Here is a 22,021-nt window from a genome sequence, read left to right as displayed (position 1 = left end):
GAAGCTGTGCAGCAAGCAGCAGAGGCAAGACTCAAGTCCAGTATCTGGGTTAGCCCAATGTTTCCTCCCGTACCCATGCTGTGACCCCTCATGGCCTCTGCTCTGCATGGGCCACAAGCTTGTGTCCTGAACTTAGAATATCTGGGGGAAGGCAGGGGACAACATGAAATGACGCCATGGGAGACAGGGAACCAAAAGGAACATCTGTTGCCTGAATGAAAATTAACTGCAAAGCCAGTCATTAGCACTGCACATCATCAAAACAGGAGAGATCTGTGTCCATTTATTTTCAAAGCCATCCTGGACTTGGCGGGAAAAAAAAATTCTGCCTAATCCCAACACGATTTTTCAAATAGTTTTCCAAGATTCTAAATCTTATATGTAAATTAACTGGCAAAGGATTAAAACCCAACATTTAAAATAGTGGTACTTAATGAGGGGCAGCACATACCTTCAAGGGGGCATTTGGAAATGCGTATGGTCATTTGAGTTATGACTTGGGTGGGGGGGGTCACAAAGAGGATGACTCCTCTTCAAGTCAATAAATTTCAGTGACATAGAAGAAAAAGGTGACCGGGTCCACAGTCAGTGACTTGCAATCACAGACAAGCCTATTATCTGTGGGATTACTGGGCTTCTGAGAAGCAGCCCATGGTGGATTGACGACAATACAGCACTTGCTGTCCTCCAGGGCTACACTCAGCAGAACACCTGGGAGTTCTGTAGATCTGCCAATCTCATTTCAGGGTAACAGGACTGTGATGTGTTCATGCAAAACACGCTGTCCCTACTCAAAACAGTACGCTCTGATGAAGTCTACATAGCACATATACTTCACCTGTATGAAATGGATTTGGAAATTACATGACTCATTTAGTTCTTCCTCTCCTTAGCATGTGAAACTAATTTCTTCCTTGAGGTATTGAGTTTAGGTAAAACAGGGTTACAGAAGCACAAATAATCCTGCTGCATTCAAACTAAGTCAAAAAGTATCAGAAGATCTAAAGGACTAACTTGATTTAAACTTTTCCTGGCATGACAAAAAGACTGACGTTTCCCAAAAGAAATTCCCCAAACTGCCAGAGACAGGGGCTGCTGATGGAGCCATACTTACTGAGCTGATTCATATTGCTGGGAGGATCTGATGAGAATAATGAAGATTTCAGAGATCAAAGTTTCCACTCTCTGTGGTTCTAAGAATGTCTCAGTTTTGTCCAAATCACAAACAACCCCTGGGCTTTAACTATCTAACCAGAAACTATGATATGTCATCCTCTGTTGGGGTTACTTTAAATGAACACCTGTATGTCAAGTTTGATGCAAGTGTATATAGTATTGAGAGGATGTCCTAGAAGCCCAAAGTAAAGCACTCCTTTCTCTCCTCAGCTAAATGAATGATGTTCTATCTTGCAGATCCATTTTCAATCAATGGATAAGGGTGTTCAATTCTCAGCAGAGCACTGAAGAAGTCTTTTGCAGACAATAATTAGCAGCAATTCACAGAGAGATGAGTCATTTATGCCTTTAATGTTACATGTACAAAACTGTGTATTAGTGACGACTTATGAGGGTGCTGAAGACAGAGGTGATTGGGTACCAAGAAGTCTGTACACCAAAGAGGAATTGGAACTCAAGGCAAGAATGAGGACAAGAAAAAAAAGAGAATAAGGGCTTTGTTATTTTCTTATTTAGTAAAGGAGACACCATCCAGAAAGATGAAAGCTGACTTAGGTAGAAATGGGAAAGACCAAAAAGTTACCTAAGTGTTTTAATATAACGAAACTTTCTCTCTTTGAGGCTTGCAAGTAGAGAACAGTGAAGTGATATAATTCTAACTACTGTAGTAAATTTCTCAGTTTTTGAGTTTCTAAGGGTTCACTGATATGGCAGAGATTGGGCCAAAAGGTCTTTTCTTCATGAGACCACCACCATAACTCACTGCTTAAAACGAGTATGAAGGGAAATTGTGCTCCCCTTCCCACCCCACTTAAAGAAAACCACCTATATACAGAGGCAGAGTAATGTGGTAACTAAAAGGCCTCAACTAAAAAGAGAAGTGAGTCCGTCCTTACCCATGGTTTTCCTAACCCAGCTGCTTGTTTGGAGGAAGCAAATGCTACTGCTTGCTCAACACAAGTTGTGACAGCTGTTGGAGGATCAGGCAAAGGAGGACTCTGGAAAGCGTTAAGAAACTCATCAATAACCATGCCATGGGTCCACATGAGACACTAATCACATCACAAGGGCTGCAACTGTCACTGATATACTAGGTCAAGAAAAGATCTACTTTCCAGAAACTTCAAAGCATGTATGTAATATACAAAGATCAGTAAGACCACAGAAAAAATAATACACCAACCAGAAAATAACAATGACTCTTTATAAACTTGTATGGGGTCTAAATTATCCCTTGTAATATATATGTGTGTATTCATTCCACAGAGAATTAGATGATCCGCCTCCAGGTAACCTGCTGGGAATTTCTTGAGCTTTTGGCTCCCCTTGAATGGCCGCATCCAACTTGTTTTGTTAGAACTCCCAGCATCACAGCGATGGTAGCTCTCTTAGATTCCCCATACATCCACGACCTATATCATGTCCAACTGTGAACAGAACAACACACTTAGAAAGGAATCAGGCCAATTTCATACCACTGCTTCTCTGGTGAGAGACGGTTTAATGAAAATGACTCTACATTGGAAGGCATGCATATACTTGCTCATTTATTCACCGCTCATTATTTTAGGAGTTAAACATTCAAGTATCCACTCATTTTAGTAATGAGAATGTCTCTAAAAAAGATTGACATCATAGTACATAGTGTTTGTTGGTCAGTTGTCATATGAAGCTTAAAGGCGGGAAGTTCCCAAACATTAAGGATAGATACAAAAGACAACATTTACTACACAGCTTCCCAGACAACAACAACATGGTGTAATGGGGTCCAGAAATCCTCAAATGCCTATCGGTCTATTTTGTTTACATTAAGTTAATTGAGAACATTTAAGAAGTAGCCCTTTTAAGGGCTGTTTCATTTGTCAACCCACACAAACTGCATGTTGTATTACTTATTTTTGGTTAACAGCAATTTCAGTGAATTACAACATTTTGCTACTAATGGAATAGCCTCCCTAGCTCTTTTTCAGCCCTTCAAGGGAGAGGATTAATCTGAATGAACAATATAGCCGACACCATGAAACACAGGAATTTCTATTATGAAATTACCTATCTGATTGAATTTATAATGGCAATATATAATGGTGTAGGAAGCTTCTGGTGTATTGGAAATTAAAACACAAATAAGCAACAAGTCTAAGATAATCAGCCTTTGTGGCTGTATTTACAGCTCAGGCGACTTCAATCACAGAACACCAGGTGCATATTAAAAGTACTTACTAAATCGTCCACATCACCACCTTCTTCAAATACAGCTGCTGTGTCTCCACTTGGTTTGTCTTTGGGGGCCAGAAACTGTAAATAGAAAGTCAGTTATCATACCAAAATGATATTTTTGCCCCTTTGAAAGAGGGAACAATCTGCTAACATTGCCACAGCAAAACCTAAGGCAGGCTGCTTAGCAGTCTCACTGCAAACGGCCCAAAAGAAACATCATCCTGGCATACGCTCCTTCATTTGGCTTTGGGTGAGAGGCCCAGTTCTGAGGTTCAAGTAGTCCATACTAACTCATCACCAGAGAAAGTGCTCACGAAGAGGGAGGAAATAACATGGCTTGTCAAGACAGTGACTATGTGTAGTGTCCTGTATAAGCATGGTGGACATCTGCTGTTTCCAGTTCTGCTTCCATAGGAAATAAGCTGGTTTGCTAAGGTTAAGAAAATAACCAACCACCCCAAACTAGTATGCTCTTTTGAAAGGAGCATGAGAATCAAATCAAGATTAGAATAATCTCAAGTTGAATGATGAAGAATCAGGAAAAAAAAAAAAAAAAAAAAGCTTAGAATAATCTACTCTTAAATTCCACTGTGGACAAAAGCAGTAAAAGGGGGACTTCTTATAAGAAACGTGAAATGCAAAAATGAGTGAGCTTGGAAGGTTGTTTGATTCCTTTTATGGAAATCTTTCAATTTGTGTTAGAAATTGTTTGAAAACAGGCAGATGAGAAATGGATGAGAAAACCGTTCAGCATCACTGTTCTAGATCTGGAGCTTCTGAAAGGCAGATACATAGTAATACAGCAAAGTCCAAGAAGTGAAGTCTGTGAGGATCTAGGAATGACACTCAGATTTTAAAAGGGTAGTGAGGTGAGTGCCCTTGAAAATTATCTGAACACTCTTTTTCCATCCTGTCCCTCCAAGGGATAGCAGTGGGGAGCCTTTTCCTTCAAGGCATGTGGCAGCTGCCTCTAAGAGCTGGGTTCTAGCAATGCATATCTATCTAGCAATGCCTATCTATCCTAACACGAGAAGGTGATTTTCTGGTAGCATGCCTGCCTGTAGGAGTGAGTGTTTTAGAGAGGGCACTGGAAAGTGGGGCACTTCTACTTTTCCTTTGGGGGCCAGAAACAGTAAATAGAGAATCAGTTATGGTACCACAACTGACTGGCCCCTAGAGGCATTCTGGCATTCTTCAGGCTGAGAGTGCATGGAGCAGGCACGCGGTGAGCGAGCCTTCCAGCCCACTCATGCTCTCCTGTAGTTGCTTCCACCCAAGAGGAAAAAGTATAATTATACTTTCCTCACTCTCAACATGAAAAAATGGTAAGAGCTGCCATTCTCTACATTCCTGTTACTTTTATGGTACAATGGACACAATCATGACCTCTGAAACCTAAGACCTATAAATAAACTAAAATATGTCTCTTTAAAAAGTCAAACCAAAGTCAACCATGAAATATGAGGCTGCATGTGGCAAGTTTCAGGAAGCAAGAAAGCTCTGCCTGTCCTTCAAGTCCTCATATACAAAAACACACACAGGTAACAAAGTGATAACAGTGGAGGCTGTGTCTGCCTTAAGGTGCAGTGCCTTTTGTCAGCACCATGGACATAATTGTTTGTTGACTCAACCACTCTCTTGGACTTTTTTTTCCCTCAGTTAAGACCACCTCACTATTCATTAACTTCTTTTATGACTGAGGGAATAAGGAATTTATCTTCTTTTAAGGACATTTATGGATCTTTCCATAGCTCTTTGTTGACCCTAAACTGGGCCATGTGCAAGACTGAGAATCAATGGTGTAAGAGACAGGAAATCCCAGCAATGGGGGCAGACAGTCTGTAACAGAATTGTGATGAAGCTTCTGTTTCATTCATTCTGTTCATTCTGGGTGATTATGAATAAAGATATCTGACAGCCAAATACAGATAAATGAATAAAAAATCTATACATTTACTAGCATATGATTTATCTGTAAAGGTTAAATAAACTACTCTATCCTAGATTCTCAAATTGGTTTTTATTTGGGGTTTTCCGGGTTATCATCATACTTTTTATGTTGTACCTCTCCTCTCCTACTCATTATCATTAACCCCTGCATGATTTTCGTGATATCAGGACTATATGGCTACAGGATAAGACTTATCCAGTTGGGGCAAGAGAATAAACAGTAGAGCTGCATCCTGCCATAAATCTCTGTAGGGCCACAAATGACTGGTATCTTCCAAACATCTGAAAAACTCCATAGGCTCAATGGTTCTGTAGTCCACTACATCTTGTATGACCCCTTAGTTAAGGACTTATTGTTGGCACAGTATGACCATGGTATATATACCTAAGCACAAATGGCACATCTCTGAGACTAGGCCAAATTCCTAGGAAGAAATGAGCAGCAACAAAAATCCTACATTTTCATCAAGTGCTAAGTATCGTCTGCAACTGATTTTCCTTACAGATCTGCTTCACATTTCTGTGTAAGCAAATTATGTTTAAAAGCTGGGCTGCCATCCATTATCCTTCCCAGTGCCCCTGGCAAGGCTGATCTCTTCCACATATCACTCCTCATCATTAGTGTTTGTAACTGCAAGTAATTCTAGCCCACGCAGTGACAGGGAAGCAAGATAGAGCAGAGAACTCAATGACTGGCCTGCTTTCTCAATAAAAGCAAGAGATTCTCCGAATCTCTTCTGCAGGGGTAGGAGTCAAGTCTCATCTTTTCTCATGTGTTCTTTCCCTCTGCAATATGCTGAGAAAGTAGAGAACAGATAGAAAGGGCATGTGTGTGAGTGACATATTCCTTCTTCCTCAAACCACCATCACTTACCTGGGGTTACCATAAAAGTGCCTCCTTACCTGGAGAACTTTATGAAATGGATAACCTACTACTTTTCAAGTACACTGAAATATAATCCTGGCCACAAGCAGAGTAATGAAATCAATAACCTCTATATAGAAACTGCCAGTCCTATATCACCATAAGACTAAAAGACTATCATCTTGAGCTCAGACCCTTACTGACCCCCAAAGTAAAAACACATGACTTCCACTGGGTTGTTTCCAACACCATCAGGTGATTCCAAAGGATTACTGACAATCTAGATGTGTAAAAGAGCATCAAAAAGAATAAAAGTCAGTTTGCATGTACTTTGCCTAAAATGAGATATATTTGGGTTTCATTAATGCCACTTGTAGCTTAATGGATGCTATAAACACTAATATGGTGCAAGAGGGAAATCCTGCAGCCTAGTGTGGAGAACACAACTATAACCCTGTCAGTTTCTCAGGAACCTTACGCAAGCCACCTGACCTTTTCATAACTAATTTCCCTCAAAAACAAAATGTGAATACTACTACTTACCATACCTATCTTAGGGGTTGTTGAGTCTCAGATAAAGTATGACAAAATTCATTATGGTATTGTAAGTTTCATGTTCTAATTCCTAGGAATACACTTAACATATGTCCACCAAGTGGTATGTACAAGAATATCCACAGCATCTTTATTCATAACTGCCAAAGGACAAACAAGCAAATGTCCATCATTAGGAGAATGGATGAATAAATTGTGGTAAAATCATAAAAGGGATTACTACATAGCTATAATCACATAATTGATGAAAAAAAGGCATGATTCCAATTATATGAAGGTCAAAAACAGGCCAGATGACTCTCAAGTGACAGAAGTCAGAATAGTGGTTACCTCAAGGGATGGGGGCTTCTGACTAGGAAGGTACCAGGGAGGCTTATGTGGTGATGGAAATGTTCTATTATTTTGATCTGGGTGGTGAGCACCCAGGTATATTAATGTGTAAGAATTCATCAAGTTGCACAGTTAAGATCTGTGCATTTACTGTACACATGTTCTACCTCAATAAAAAATTTAATATCATATCTTAAATGTATCAAGCCTTAAATGAATATTGGGTAACACTGTGATATTTTCATTATTACTTTTCTTGTACTAGCAAACTACACCAGAGAATTAAGGCAGAAAATGAAAGCAGAAAAGAGCAAAGAAAAATGTCATAGGGTCCAACAGGGGCCAGCAGTTTGACAAAACTGCTCTCAAGAAATGATGCTTAACCTTTGTCTTCAATCCTTCACTAAGCTTTGGAGAATTCCTGTGCACTCTCACACACAGAACTGGATGTACTCTTGAAAAAGGGAGCATGAGCATCCTTTCTCTAGGTAGATGTGGTTGGCAGCATTATAAGGTGAAGGCGTGAAGAGTTGGTGCCATGGTGTGGTGATAAGGCGACTACAGCGGGCATCTGGGGGTCTGGATTCCAGTCAATTCTGCTGGCCACTAGCTTGCTGTGAGGCACAGAAAACTTTACCTCTCTAGACAGGGGTGTTGGTAAAATGGCCAACACCAATGGCCAACACCAATTGGTAAAATGGCCAATTGCTATCTACGAATGTCTGTGATACTAAGGTGGAAAATCCATAAATGTCAACAACAATAAAGAAGGATAAATTAGGCAGTTACAAGAAAAATAAGTGCTAAAATAATGATTTTTTTTCATAGAGCTTACATCAAATGATTATTTAGACATAGCTCAGCCTCTTGGAATCTGGTAAAAAAAAAAAAAAAAAAAATCCCAATGCCATGGGGATAAATCCTCTTTCTTCATTGCTTTCTCAATACTAAAGGAGAATGAAGGACTAGGGCAGCGCTAGAACTAGATTCCTGGCCAGTGACTTACTGTGAGCTCTCAGACACATCACTTTACCTCTTCCACCCGCTACAGTGCCGGGAGAACTGATAGATGAAGAGCACACAAAGGCTATACAAAGATTCTACCAAACATCAAATGCTAATGGCATATCTAATCATACAAACTAAAAACAGAAAAAGTGGAAGAACTGACAGGTTATAATGATAATAAAAATGAACATTAAAGAATGATTTATGCCTAGGTTTCAAAATGAAATGAGAGGTACCAGGAAACTTAAAAGAAAGTGACTGTCTAAACTTATGTCATGCAAAAACTTTCTATTTCTGTAGCAGAGCTGACTTCCTTCTATTTCTCAAAGAATCATACAATCCACATATTTCTAGAAAAACTGGAGGGTAATAGCTCTTAAGATGTTATACAAATGTAAAGTTATAATTTTCATTTAAAATGAACATCCCTGGATAATTATTTCCTTTCAAATGTCAACATTTAATAGCAAGAATTTGACAGCTTGCTAACTTTAAATAACTTATGGGAAATACCTCAAAAGAATTTAAATAGACTGTGAGGATTGTTCTTTAACCTCAGTGATTATAGTCAAGTTTCCTTAAATGATTATTTGAGAAGTGACCAAATTGAACATTTGAAGGCAATATAAATGAATATTTCAGTGCATGGTCAAAAGTGATAATACTTCTCTCACTTGGCTGAGAAATAGCTAAAGCATGTCTCTTCTATTAAAACCAAAAGAAATCAGCTTCCTTGAGCCAGAATCTTCCTCTGCAATTCTCCGCATTATCATCTACATGTACACTCTCCCTTCTACACTTCTCTACAAAAATCAACAGATGCCATTTAAAAGCATTTTCAGGCCAGGCATGGCTGGGATTACATGCCTGCAATCCCAGCACTTTGGGAAGCCAAGGTGGGCGGATCACTTGAGGTCAGGAGTTTGAGAACAGCCTTGCCAACATGGTAAAACCCCATCTCTACTAAAAATACAAAAATTAGCTGGGCGGAGTGGTGCGCACTTGTAATCCCAGCTACTCGGGAGGCTGAGGCACAACTGCTTGAACCTGGGAGGCAGAGGTTGCAGTGAGCTGGGACCGTGCCACTACACTCCAGCTTGGGCAACAGAGGGAGACTCTGTCTCTAAATAAATAAATAAATAAATAAATAAATAAATAAATAAATAAAAGCATTTTTCATACAAAGGATCAAGTTTTCACTCTGGAAAACAAAATAAAGGGTTCATGTGATATTAAAGCAGACACAAAAGCATAATCTCATAGTCAGGCATGATACAGTGACAGGTGGGGGTACTCACCACTATACTAACGAGAACTGACAGACATAATACAGTGTACACTGAAGGTGAGTCAAAATTACAGGGTCTACTCTATGACTTTCCAGGTTATTCTAACCACCACCTGGCTCTAGGCCAGAAAGTCATTTGTTGAGATGAAGCAGACAGGGAGTACTGTATTTTAGAAATGATTGGTCCAAGATTCCATTTACAAAACTTAATCCACTTGAAAACGAAGGTCTGGTGTGGTGCAAAGGAACGTGCATTTTAATCCTCTTGCTACCTCTGTGAGATCAAAGTGTAACCCCACTTTACCTTTCTGGGGCTTGGCTTCCCAGTGGTAACAGGGATGGTAGTTCCTGCTCTTGCCAATTCTTAGCAGATCATTGTGAGGATTACAGAGATAATACTGGGCTCTTTGGTTCGGGAGTTGGATACAAGTAAAATTCTACTACTCTTATTTTCTACCATTATCTAGATATGATGTATATAGTGTTCTAGACAAACACCATACAATGTGAATGGTTCTTTAGCAGTCAAAGTGTTATCTAAGTATCTGGTATACATACTACATTGGTTAAAGCACTGATAAATGTGGGGGAAAAAAGGAAATGGCATTTTCTAGATGTGAAAGAGTCTGCTAGGTGAATGTGCAATGTACTTTTTTTGGAGGCTATGAGATAATATATCTCAAAGTGCCTGGCATAGAGCTGGTGGTACTCAATACATTTTATGTTGAATTTCCTAACTTCTTATCTGCCATGACAGTGAAGTTCAGTTTTGCTGGTAGTACTGGAAGCACACTCTCTGTGCCTTGACTATGGAAACACTATGCTCTAAAAGGAAGAAGATGCCAGTCAGAGCCAGGCAACCCGTGGCTGAAGTTGAAGAGATTCTCTCCACTTGTTTTTTATGATGTTCTCTCTATTCAAAGATGGTGAAGTTTTGAGAGTTGTCTTTTTTTTTTTTTTTTTTTTTCTGAGACAGAGTTTCGCTTTTGTTGCCCAGGCTGGAGTGCAATGGCGCGATCTCGGCTCACCCCAACCTCTGCCTCCCGGGTTCAAGCGATTCTCCTGCCTCAGGAGAGTTGTCTTAAACTACAACTAACATCAGTTCTGATATCAGAATTATCTAAGGACACCATCTTATACCTACCTGGTCATTAACTGAAATTTCTCTCTATAGCTTCATCATTAGACATTAAAATTCCTCACGCTTAGGCTCAGTGCCTTTACATTTCAAAGAAGACATCCTATTTGCATTACAGAACAAGCCTTGCACAATTTGCAAGTGCATCATCTGTTTTCAGATTTCTTTCCTGTCTAATATTCTGGGTTAACTTAGCTGGAACATCTTTGGTTAAGATGTGCTGCTGGGAGGAAACACAAGCTTTTTTAGGTCATGGCTCCTCACTTCTTCCAAAAACTCTAGTATGTACTGTCACCTGGATAATAAATTTTCTTAATGTAATAATGACAAAAAATATTTTTCCTGATTTACTTGTTTAACAAAAATTGATTGTCTTCACACCATGTGACAATGAATATTATGTGTCAACTTGGCTGGGCTATGGTCCCCAGTTGTTCCATCAAACACTACTCTAGATGTTGCTGTGAGGGTATTTTGTAGATGTGATTAACATCTAAAATTACCTGATTTTAAGTAAAGATTAATCTTAGTAATATTCGTAGATCTCATCCAATCAAGTGAAGACCTTAAGAGCAAAAGCTGAGGTTTCTGCTTCAGGACTGTAACACAGAAATCCTGCCTGAGTTTCCAGCCTGCTAGCCTGTCCTACAAATTTCAGACTTGCCAAGCCCTACAATCACACAAGCCAATTTCTGAAATTCAGCCAGTAAATCTCTCTCTATATATATGTGTGTGTGTGTATGTACATACACACACACAGACACATGCACACATGTACGTTCTCTTGGTTCTGTTTCTCTGGAGAACCTTGACTGAAATAGCCCAGTTCAATGAGGAGATATTATCAAACATTGTATAAAGTGACAAATAGAAATAAAACCAAACAGTTAAATGGCATACTCAAGCCCATGGTGCTCAGTATTGCCTGTGGCAGAGAGGGTACAGACACCACGGAACCCCTTCTGAGATATAATCACCATCTTACAGTATGCTTCAAAAATTCCAGGATTCTACTCCCTGAAAGTAGGGATGACATGTTTTGTTTTTTTTTTTTAACAAAAATCTTTTGCTAGGCAAAGTGCTTAATAAAAATTCTTGTATATTTTAATTTCTTTTCCAAACATGGTTTCTGCCAAATGCCTTTCCTGAGTTGAAAACTGAAGATATTTAAATTTTGGCCTGAATTTAGCCATCTGATTAACATTTCCACCTTTGCATCTGTCACTTCCCTAACAGATTCCTATTCACCAGCCCCAGACCAAGCTCTCCCTTAGTGTGTATAGTTATTTTCTGAGTCTCCGTTGCTTCCCTCTGCTCCATTTTAACTGCCCGAGCTTCTAGAGGGCAGGGGTGCTGTCTTATCATCCAGCACAGTGCCTAGCATATCGTAGAAGCTTAGTAACTGAGAGCTGTCAGGTGCCAGAAGAACTACATCAGTCAGTGACTGTAACTGAAACTGAGTGTTACGAAGTATATACTTTTGAGCTATTCAACTTAATTCATTAAAATTTCATCACAACCTTGAGGTACAATGAAGGATTACTGAACTAAATAACCACATGTATCTGACTCATGGCTGAATCAGATTCAATACACACCAAACAAGGAGGCCTAGGCCTAACAATGTGTGTGAATAAAAAGCTCATGGGGACTGCATGGGGTCTTTTACTGAAAATACCTGGATGTCCCTTATGCTAGAATACTAGTGTTTCTCTATTCACTATACAATACAATCACCTGAGGGGTTTTAAAATGCAAACAAACCAACTGTGCCCAGGACCCATCTCAGACTAACAGAATCTCTAGGGTAATTCTGATTTTTAATCAGTATTAACAAAAAAAAAAAAAGAAAGAAAGAAAGAAAGAGAGAGAGAGAAAGAAAGAGAAAAGAAAAGAAAAGAAAAGAAAAGAAAAGAAAAGAAAAGAAAAGAAAAGAAAAGAAAAGAAAAACAAGCTCACCAAGTAACTAATGTGTGGCCAGGGTGGGAATCACTGGGGATTTCACAGCCTTTACCAGGGCCGAGGCTAAGTTTGTGCACTATGGAGTTCAACAGCATGCTCTAGGGGTACTGAAGCTGGGATTACAGGTGAGTTCCAGAAATATAACCACAGCCTATAGGAAACTGAGTAAGATTATAATTTCTCCCATGGGGATGCTGTGGTTGAAGCAATTTACATATTGAATACAAAATGAGTACACTAATTTAGTTACCCATAAAATTTAACTTCTTCGAGGGTATCAAGAAAATAAAGTCCACTATAATAATTCAACTAAAGACAAAGGTTTACTCCTCAATACCTTTTTGGCTTCCTCAGCTGTGACAGAACTTCCAGAGGCTTCCTCTTTGGTGATCAGAGTAATTCCATCTAAAAAGTAATTCAGAGAGTAAAATCAAAACACAAAGAATCAACCCCAATCCCATTTTCCTTTCCACCACACCTCCTCCCACCTTTGAGCTGAAGATTTCTTTTTTTTAAACAGAGACAGGGTCCCACTATGTTGCCCAGGCTGGTCTCAGACTCCTGGGCTCAAGTGATCCTCCCGTCTCGGCCTCCCAAAGTGCTGGGATTACAAGCATGCGCCACTGTGCCCAGCCTGAGCTGGAGATTTTTAAAACTATAAAGGTGCTCTGTTCTACAAAAAATATAAAACTATAAAGGCAACCAATTAACAACAACCATCTTAAATTATTTTTTCTCCAGTTTTTGCTTGTGTAATAAGCAATAAAGGCCGCATGTCAAATGCCACGTGTTCCATGAAGCCTTCCTTGATCAACTCTAGATAAGTCTCCCCTTCTTTAGAAATCTCAGATCACTTTGTTTATTCCCTTGAAATGGCACTTGTCGTATTTTATATAACTATTTGTACACATGTTCTCTCTCCTAAGAATATATTTTCTCAAGGGCAGACACTCAGTCTTATAAATCTTTATATTCCCCTCAATGTACAGTATGTCCTTACTTAACTATCATCAATAGGTTGTTGGAAACTGTGACTTTAAGTGAAACAAAAGTAGGTCCTTGAATAATATTGTTTCATTATAACACTGATGAGAAAAAAATGGTTTCATTATGTGTCATTTTGCTTAAAGTCACAATTTTCAAGAACCTATGGACGTTAAGAGAGGACTTACTGTAGAACACAGCAGAAGCTCAATAAATAAATGATAATTAAATGACTGTATGCTTTTGTCCAAGATATCAGGTGCCCAATATGGAACTACGCCATGCATTTTGTCTTGTGGCCATGTTACTGGCTATTGATAGAGTGGCCAGAGGATTAGGCAGGAAGAAAACATGGTCTTCACCAAGGGGCACGTCTATCATTTAGGACAGTTTATCAATTTTAGCTCAGTAAGAGCAAATCAAGGGTAGAAAATCTACTCTTTAGTTTGCTCTTCTTCCTATTTTCCTACATCAAATGGCTGATACCTGATAAACTGTTCGAAAAGCACATGTATTTAACATCCATGTGTACCTATGAATGGCCTTGGTCATCTGTATTCTCTCAGTGGCATATAAGCTATCAGAAAATATGGATTTTGCATATGACCTGTAAGTTTCTTTTCAGCAAATAATACGCTATAGGCATTCAATAAATACCAAAACCAATCTCCTTCATTTACGGGGTCAACAGCAGAGACACAAAAGTGATTTGAGTAAGCCCCCTTCACTACCCATTCCAATTCCTTTTGTTCTCCAGTGCAGAAGTTAAAGGGCTGAAAAATTAACTGTCAGGAAAACAGTTACCTGTGTGATGAAGAGTTGCCCATTAGAAGGTGGACAGATAGGTATGCAACTCTTTTTATATAGAATTCGCACAGAAAGAGATTGAAACAAATTTCGCATCTCTAGTATAAGTGAAAAGTTTATCTCATAAACATAATCATTTTCATAATATGTATTTTAAACAAGTAATATCTTATACTTGGGTTCTAAAAGAAAATCAGGTCATGTTTTAAAAAAGGTGGGGCAAAGGGCATTAAAAAAAGCAAAGATCAAGCCTAACCCTGAAAGAATGTGTGCTGTCTTCTTTCTGGGTTTAACTTGCATTGGTTGCTGTGCAAGTGAGGAACTGAATGGTTTTGGTACATGAAGATGCTGGTCTGCTGAAACGGAAAGTCCAAGAACATGGTAAATGAAAAGTAGCAGGGAGATAGAATCTGGGTGAGGTCAAACAAAGGGCTGTGGAACCAGCAGGACTGAAATGGCCTAAGGATCTGAGAAAGGGGACAATGTTCGCCCACACAGCTGCTCCATTCAACAAACAGAAAGGCACAGCCATGAAAAAGGTCATGCTGCGTAAAGAGTCAAAGATGGAACTTACATGTTTATTTATTATTTATCACTCTGTATTTATGCTTATTAAGGGAGAGTTTGAGTTCACCGAACACTGAGCATTTCCCAAAGCCATGTAGAAAGTCATCACGTTTCCCACGTAACTCATTATACAATACAGTTTATATTTAGAATTTATATGTATATTTAGAATAAAATAGCATAAGTATTTTAAAAATACTTTTTTAAAAAAAAAGGCAAATAACAACTTACCCTGAACAACAATTTCCCAGAAATGATTTAATTGTTTAATTTCCACTTTCTCTCGAAGGGCTTTCAGGAAGTTGTTAAAGCGCTGCTCTTCTGAAAACTGTGGTAGCAAGTTGGGGTAGAGGAGGCAGCAAGTCAGAGCAAACACAAAAACAAATTCACCCCAGACCAAACAAAGTTTGGTCTGAATCACCTTATTTATTACAAAAAAATAAAACGTTCTTCTTCGGTACATGGGAAGCTGGCATTCCAAACTGAGGTGTGTTCACTGGGGACCAGAAATCCTTCCATCTGTGGAAGGCACAGAGCTTCCCAGAGTCAGTTTTTCTGCGGTGGCCTACCCCTTTGTTTTTAACATTTAATGTAGAAAATCCCAAACAAAAACAGAGAACAATTTAGTGAGTGCTCGCACACTCATAACCCAGCTTCAATAATTACCAACTCAGGCCGAGCATGTTGACTCATGCCTGTAATCCCAGCACTTTGGGAGGCTGAGCCGGGCGGATCACCTGAGGTCAGGAGTTCGAGATCAGCCTGGCCAACATGGGTCCGTCTCTACTAAAAATACAAAAATTAGCTGGGTGCAGTGGCAGGCGCATGTATTCCCAGCTACTCGGAAGGCTGAGGCAGGAGAATTGCTTGAACCCGGGAGGCGGAGGTTGCATTGAGCCGAGATCATGCCACTGCACTCCAGCCTGGGCAACAAGAGTAAAAAACTCCTTCTCAAAGATAAAAAATAAAATAAAGAAATAATTATCAACCAAACCAATCTTGCTTCCTCTATACTATGACCTTCTTCTCCCATAACCCTCCAATTATATTGAAGCAAATTTCAGTCAAATTATTTCATTTATGAATATTCTTGTATGAAATATAGAAAATATAGACTCTTTTAAAACAAACACTCACATGCCATTAACACCACATAAAAAATTAATAACTCCTTAATAGAACCAAATAACTAGCCAGTATTCTCATTTTCCTAATTGTTCCATAAAACTTAAAGATAATCTTTTTACAGTTCAAAAAATATCTCTTGGGCAGGCGCAGTGGCTCACCCCTGTAATCCCAGCACTCTGGGAGGCCAAGGTGGGCGGATAACCTGTGGTCAGGAGTTCGAGACCAGCCTGGCCAACATGGTGAAACCCTGTCTTTACTAAAAATACAAAAATTAGCTGGGCATGGTGGCATGCGCCTGTAATGCCAGCTACTCGGGAGGCTGAGGCAGGAGAATCGCTTGAGCCTGGAAGGCAGAGGTTGCAGTGAGCCGAGATCCGCCACTGCACTCCAGCCTGGGCGACAAGAGTGAAAGTCCGTCTCAAGAAAAAAAAAAAAAAAAAGGAAAAGAAAAAATAATAATCTCTCCATTAAGACTGAATGATATGTCACTGAAGTCTCTTCTGCTTCTCTTGTCTCTCTTTTATTTTAAGAAATACAATGTGACCTGTATTTTTAAGGACACTGGGTGGCAACCATGCACAGAGGTGTTATAAGACACTCCATCTAGCCTGGGTAGTGTTTTAAAAAAGCAATACACTTTTACTGTCTCTTTCCATTGAACCAAATCTTTATCCAACTGAATCATCTGCAGTCTTGTCCCGACTCTACTTTTCCAAAATTTGTCTTTTATCTGAAGAGTATTCAGGTTATCTACTTCTGAATCTGTTATTGAATCTAATTTTAATGATTTTTCCATTTTCTTGTCACTGTTTGTAAGCACCTAAATTATTTAAGCATTAATTCATTCATATGTTCGCCAAGTATTTAATAAGCACCCACACAAGAACATATACTACAACTGTGCCCACTTAAAAAATATGCTTTCTAATTTAAACTTGCTCACTTCTTACCTAGAGATATAAATGCCTATACATAATTTGGAAAAGTTTTAGAATTATTTTCTAACAATTCCTAATAAAACAATCAAACAGACAAAACCCACACAAAAGGCATGGGAGGAACTTATTGTCAGTGTTCTTTTTTTTCTGACATTTAGATCCCTACTCCTGTCTTCATAAAATCTTTCTCAATAATTATACCAATATATATTTTCCATCCATTTCCCTAAAATAGCCCATCCTTTACAATAATGAGTGGGCCACCAGAGGTTATAATGGAAATTTCCTTGGTTCCCTAAATAGGAACAGAAAGCAAAGGCCAGGTCTTCAGTACAATAAAAAGCCAACTTTCAAGGACAAAACACCCTACCTACTCATCTTTATCCCATCTCAGAAATGACAGTGATAGTAACATGAATTTAAGTCATTTTTAGTTCCACTGGCATACACTGCTATTTACATTGAGAATGATAATTTCCAAGGCCCAGGCTCATTTCCAGGACGCTGTATGCCTCTTTCCCTGTGATAGCTGCCAACTGTTTAGGAAGAAAAGAGATGCTAGGATAGCATTACCTTAATGGCTTCTTCCCGGAAGGCTCGGATGCAGTCTATGCTCTTCATAAAATACGGTGTTTCATTAGTATCCAAAAACTGTTCGATGTGATTTATGAGCTGGTTACTCGCTAAAACATAAGACAACAAATTTTCTTAAATTTGAGTGATGCCTGAGAGAGGGTATGCTTCTGTGTTTATGCCTGTAAGTATGTATTATAGTTCACAAGCCTCATGGTCAGCAAGCACAATTGCCATACTTCTTTTAGGGGAGAGATGAGATGCAAAATTCTGATTTCAAAACTCTGTATTTGCAAAGTCTGAATAATACCTATTGATATTTGTCAAGAAATTAATTTCTAAAATGCTGAGAATTATAGTTGAAATATTCCTTTTTGGGATGTCAGAACCTAGGTTGTAGTTGTTTTTAAAACTGCTGTTGTTGTTATTTTATTTTCCCTCAGAATTTAGGGGCCATTTGGATAATTCAAAACTGCCTTTCCTATTGTATTCACAGAAAACAGATCCTCTAGTCCCTCCCCTAATTCTACTCAGGATAACTGTCGAACAGTGCTGGGCAGTGAAAAATAATAAGCCAGGGACACCCCATCTTCTACCAATCCAAGGTTAAATTAGAAAAGATCAGCCCTAGTCTTAACAAAATATCCCTTTCGAATGAGAAATCATTACTATCTACCTTATGCCTTTAGCTGGACCTGAATATTCTCCCTATTGCTCACTATTCCAAAAGCCACAAATACTTAATAAACAGTAACTGTCAGCAAGCAATGTCATAAATGCTACAGAAAGAGAAAATGCATTCATAGTGTTATCATTTCCAAAGTAGATTACACCTTACAAAGAAACAAAAAATTCTTCAGTATGAATAAAAAGCAGAGGAAAAAGGAAATCTAAAAGTCATGAGGAAACTTAACATTGTGCAGATCAAAACTGACCCTTTAAGATCTGTGTGTGGAAGAACAAATCAGGGAGATGTGGGTATTCATGCCTAAAGGCTCCTCTCCCTTGTCCCCTGAAACCATTCACTAGCTGTGGCTGTTTGGCAATTTATGCTGAATGTTCAAGATATTCTATGACTGCCTGTTTCCCCAAATCACAGCCTCCTGTGAGCATTCTAGTAGCTACCTGTGTATGCACAATGCTAAAGAAAACTACTTTCAAGCTTTACCAATAAAGGCCCCAGGCCACTAACTCTGTGAATCACAGTGACCTGAACATTACTCAACGCCTTCCTTATTAAAAACATGAAATCGGTGCTAAGAATCTACTTATTTCCTAAGGACCATACAGCATGTGGAAAGGATTAAAAAACTGGATGAAGTATTTTTTAATACAGCAATTTTCCAACAAGGGACAAATATGCCCAGTAACCGTTTCATCCCTTCTACCAACTCGGAGATTATGATCTCCATTATAAGAAAGCACTTAACAAACTTGAGGGATTAAAGAAACATTTCCCTGCAATTTCAGAAATCTTTACCAACGTATCCCGCAGCAGTGAATTAATATCCAACTACAATTCAAAGTAGAGAGAGAATGTTCAGATGAACCTTTTTAAACAAGGTAAATAATACAACCCTGATTAGTAGGCAAAGCAGAAAACCATCAACAAAAGCTCAAAGCAAACAGAAGTTATCTCCCCTTTTCAGCTTGAAAAGCAAAGTAACAGAAATGTTTGATAACAGAAGGCGGTGTACTTTCCCAGATCATTTGATACAAAGGTCACTCGAAGTTACATATCTGGGTGCAAATAAAAACCTTTACAGGCCAAGGGCAATAATACTAGAGACTCTATATTCTCCATTTCTTTTGAAATGAGAATAGGAAATCTTAGGAAGCTATAATGTAAATGTTTCTCTTTGTTTGATAGTATATACTTACTGTGCAACTACTATGTAGAAGATACTAAGTTATGTTCTGTGGGAAACAGAATTAAGTTGAAGACAAGGCCCTTGCCTTTGAGGAGTTTGCAGTTGAATAGGGAATATAATGCATATACATAAAATTAACACTGGGAAATAATGTGAAGAGGGCTACGAGTTTTAAGGAAATATATTAATTGGTTTGAATTTTTAAAAAATCTTTGGTGATTACAGAAAGCTTCACAAATCAACATGGCTTTTTAGCTAGGCAATGAAAAACAGAATTTGGCAATTACACAGCAGGAAACAGAATTAGCCTAAGTATGAAGAAGAGGCGAGAAAGCACAAGCTGTGTTTGGAGAAAAGCAAATGGCCTCATACATGGGCAGAAATAGGGGAAGAAAAAAGAGTGAGGATTAGACAGAAAATGGCTGGAGGAAAGGGAGTTCCAAGAAGAGAAAGTATGTGTGAGAGTCCTGAGGTAGGGGTACAGTGTGGCTCCTTAGAAAGTGTAGAAGAAAGAAGAAATTTTAGCGGTTGGATAGTGGAAAGGGAGCTGAAGAAGGAGGCTAAGAAGGATTAGTCAGAGAGAGAGAGGCAGAGACAGGGAGACGGGGAGAGAGAGAGAAAGAGAGAGGGAGAGAGAGAGAGAGAGTGTGTGTGTGTGTGTGTGTGTGTCAGGAGTTCATGGCATCACAGATACTAAGAGAAGAGATTATTTAAAGGAAAGAGTTGTCTGCTGTGTCCAAACTATTGCATAAAGACTACAAGGAAAAGAGTAAAAAGAGCATAGGCAATTCAGGATAGAAACGTAGGGAATCCTAAGAGCTGGGAGCCCATGAAACAACTACACAGGTACTAAAATGCTTTGCGAAAAAACAAAGCAAAACAAAAAACCAAAGCAACCAGCTTCCTGACTCATTTTATCCTGAAATATGATAGAACACACACACACACACACACACACACACACAGTTGCTATCTTACAGAGAAAAATATTCAAAAGAAACAAAAATAAATACCCAAGCCAACAATCCATTTGCAATGATACAGGAAAGAAGGCAGTCCAGTCTACCACAAATTCTTTGTAAAAGGAAGTAGCAGGAGTCTCAATACCCAGTTTCTTTGTAAAAAAAAAAATGAAGTCCTAATGTATCTGTGGGGCCTATTTGGATTTAGTTTTTCTTATTTACATGTTAGACTGTTGTGCTCTTTCCTCCAGAGGGTTCAGAAACACAGATGGATAAACATATCCAAACTTCCAATAAACCCAACGAATACAAAGAACCAGATCTTGGCCTTCTAGGAATACTCAGTTACGTGGCTTGTAAATCTGGTCCATGATTCTAAATTCTGTCCCTCTACCCAGACTACTTTTGTGGTTCACTGACTATAACGAACCATTTAACACCAGGGAATAGCTGTGATGGATGACGCTTGAATATACTGAGTATCAAAAGGGATGTAAACAAGAGACTTCCTTTCCAAAGTTTTGTGGCACTTCACATTTCCCTGCCATTTTTAATAAAAGTAAAATGCAGAAATGGCTGAAAAAATAATATTCTATAACATTTGGCTGGAATACGCTTTTGACTCCCCTGCCTCACATAAAGGAAATGCTGATCATCAGGGTGCTTTTCTCTGCTTCTACATCCATTACAGGGCTGAGGAATGGCTTATCAGTCTTCAAACTCAGTAAATCACAGCCCCAATTATAATTCACCAAAATGCTTTTCGAAATTAGTTAGTGACTCAATAACACTCATTAGTAGCTAAAATAAAAAATGGCCATTGGAAGGGCCATCCATCTTAGGATACTAAGTCAGCCAAATGGCTGTCATTTATTTCCAGGATTACTTCAAATGTCTGTTTTGGATTTTGAGGTTTTAGAAAATGCAAAACCTTTAGATATGGGCATCATATACTAACCCAGTATCTTAAATGAGAACAGATGTTGACACCCAAAATTAATCTCTATACAATACTTCAGTATCATATTCAAAATGTTATCCAGATTTAGAAATGTTACAGAAGAGGAAAATGGCAAAGTTTTCTTGTTTAATCTGAAATACACATTCTGCTTCTCTACTGAACACATTCAACACCACCCAAAGTCCTATAAAATGGACTACACTTCCCCTCTCATTGCACAGTCACCAAGGTCAAAACACCCAGGGCCATGTGCATGTCTGCCTCTGATTTTACATTTACTCACTACCTCTGTTCTTTGCAAAGATGTTTCCAACAAAGTGAAAGGAAGTCATTTATTGTGGGATTTTCTCCTCCATCTGACAGAGCCCAAAAAGCAGTAGGTTCCCTCATCTGTCACACATTATATATAAAAGACTGTGAAGACACCTCAAATGATTTGGCTGAACTCAGCCATCATTTAGGATATTTCCCAATTTAATTCTTCTCACTTTCTCAATGCCTCATGTAAATGTTACTTATTGAAATGCTGTACATTTTGCAAATGTCAGCAGTTAAATAAATTTTAAATGCTAAGAACAAATTTATGGCCGGTCGCAATGGCTCACCCCTGTAACCCTAGCACTTTGGGAGGCCAAGGAGGACGGATCACTTGAGGTCAGGAGTTCGAGACCAGCCTGGCCAACACTGTGAAACCCTGTCTCTACTAAAAATACAAAAATTAGCCAGAAACCACTTGAACCC

At 38.8% G+C, this 22,021-nt stretch overlaps 1 protein-coding gene across 1 annotated transcript in view; it reads right to left on the bottom strand.

The window, feature by feature from the left end:
• Positions 1 to 1,508: 1,508 nt before the first annotated feature.
• XRCC5 (X-ray repair cross complementing 5) overlaps positions 1,509 to 22,021 on the bottom strand; it is a 93,891-nt gene continuing 73,378 nt past the window's right edge. Inside the window, exons 17-21 of the mRNA XM_004033174.3 lie at positions 17,487 to 17,596; positions 15,079 to 15,175; positions 12,827 to 12,894; positions 3,397 to 3,471; positions 1,509 to 2,603 (exon numbers count right to left, since the gene is read on the bottom strand). Coding sequence (XP_004033222.2) covers positions 2,589 to 2,603; positions 3,397 to 3,471; positions 12,827 to 12,894; positions 15,079 to 15,175; positions 17,487 to 17,596 — 365 coding nt within the window. The 3' untranslated portion in view covers positions 1,509 to 2,588. The remainder of the gene's footprint in view (positions 2,604 to 3,396; positions 3,472 to 12,826; positions 12,895 to 15,078; positions 15,176 to 17,486; positions 17,597 to 22,021) is intronic.

Source organism: Gorilla gorilla, chromosome 11 (assembly GCF_029281585.2).
Source record: "Gorilla gorilla gorilla isolate KB3781 chromosome 11, NHGRI_mGorGor1-v2.1_pri, whole genome shotgun sequence".
NCBI lineage: Eukaryota > Metazoa > Chordata > Mammalia > Primates > Hominidae > Gorilla > Gorilla gorilla.
The sequence above is the reverse complement of the archived record's forward strand: the minus strand, read 5'-3'. Positions and strand labels throughout refer to the sequence as shown.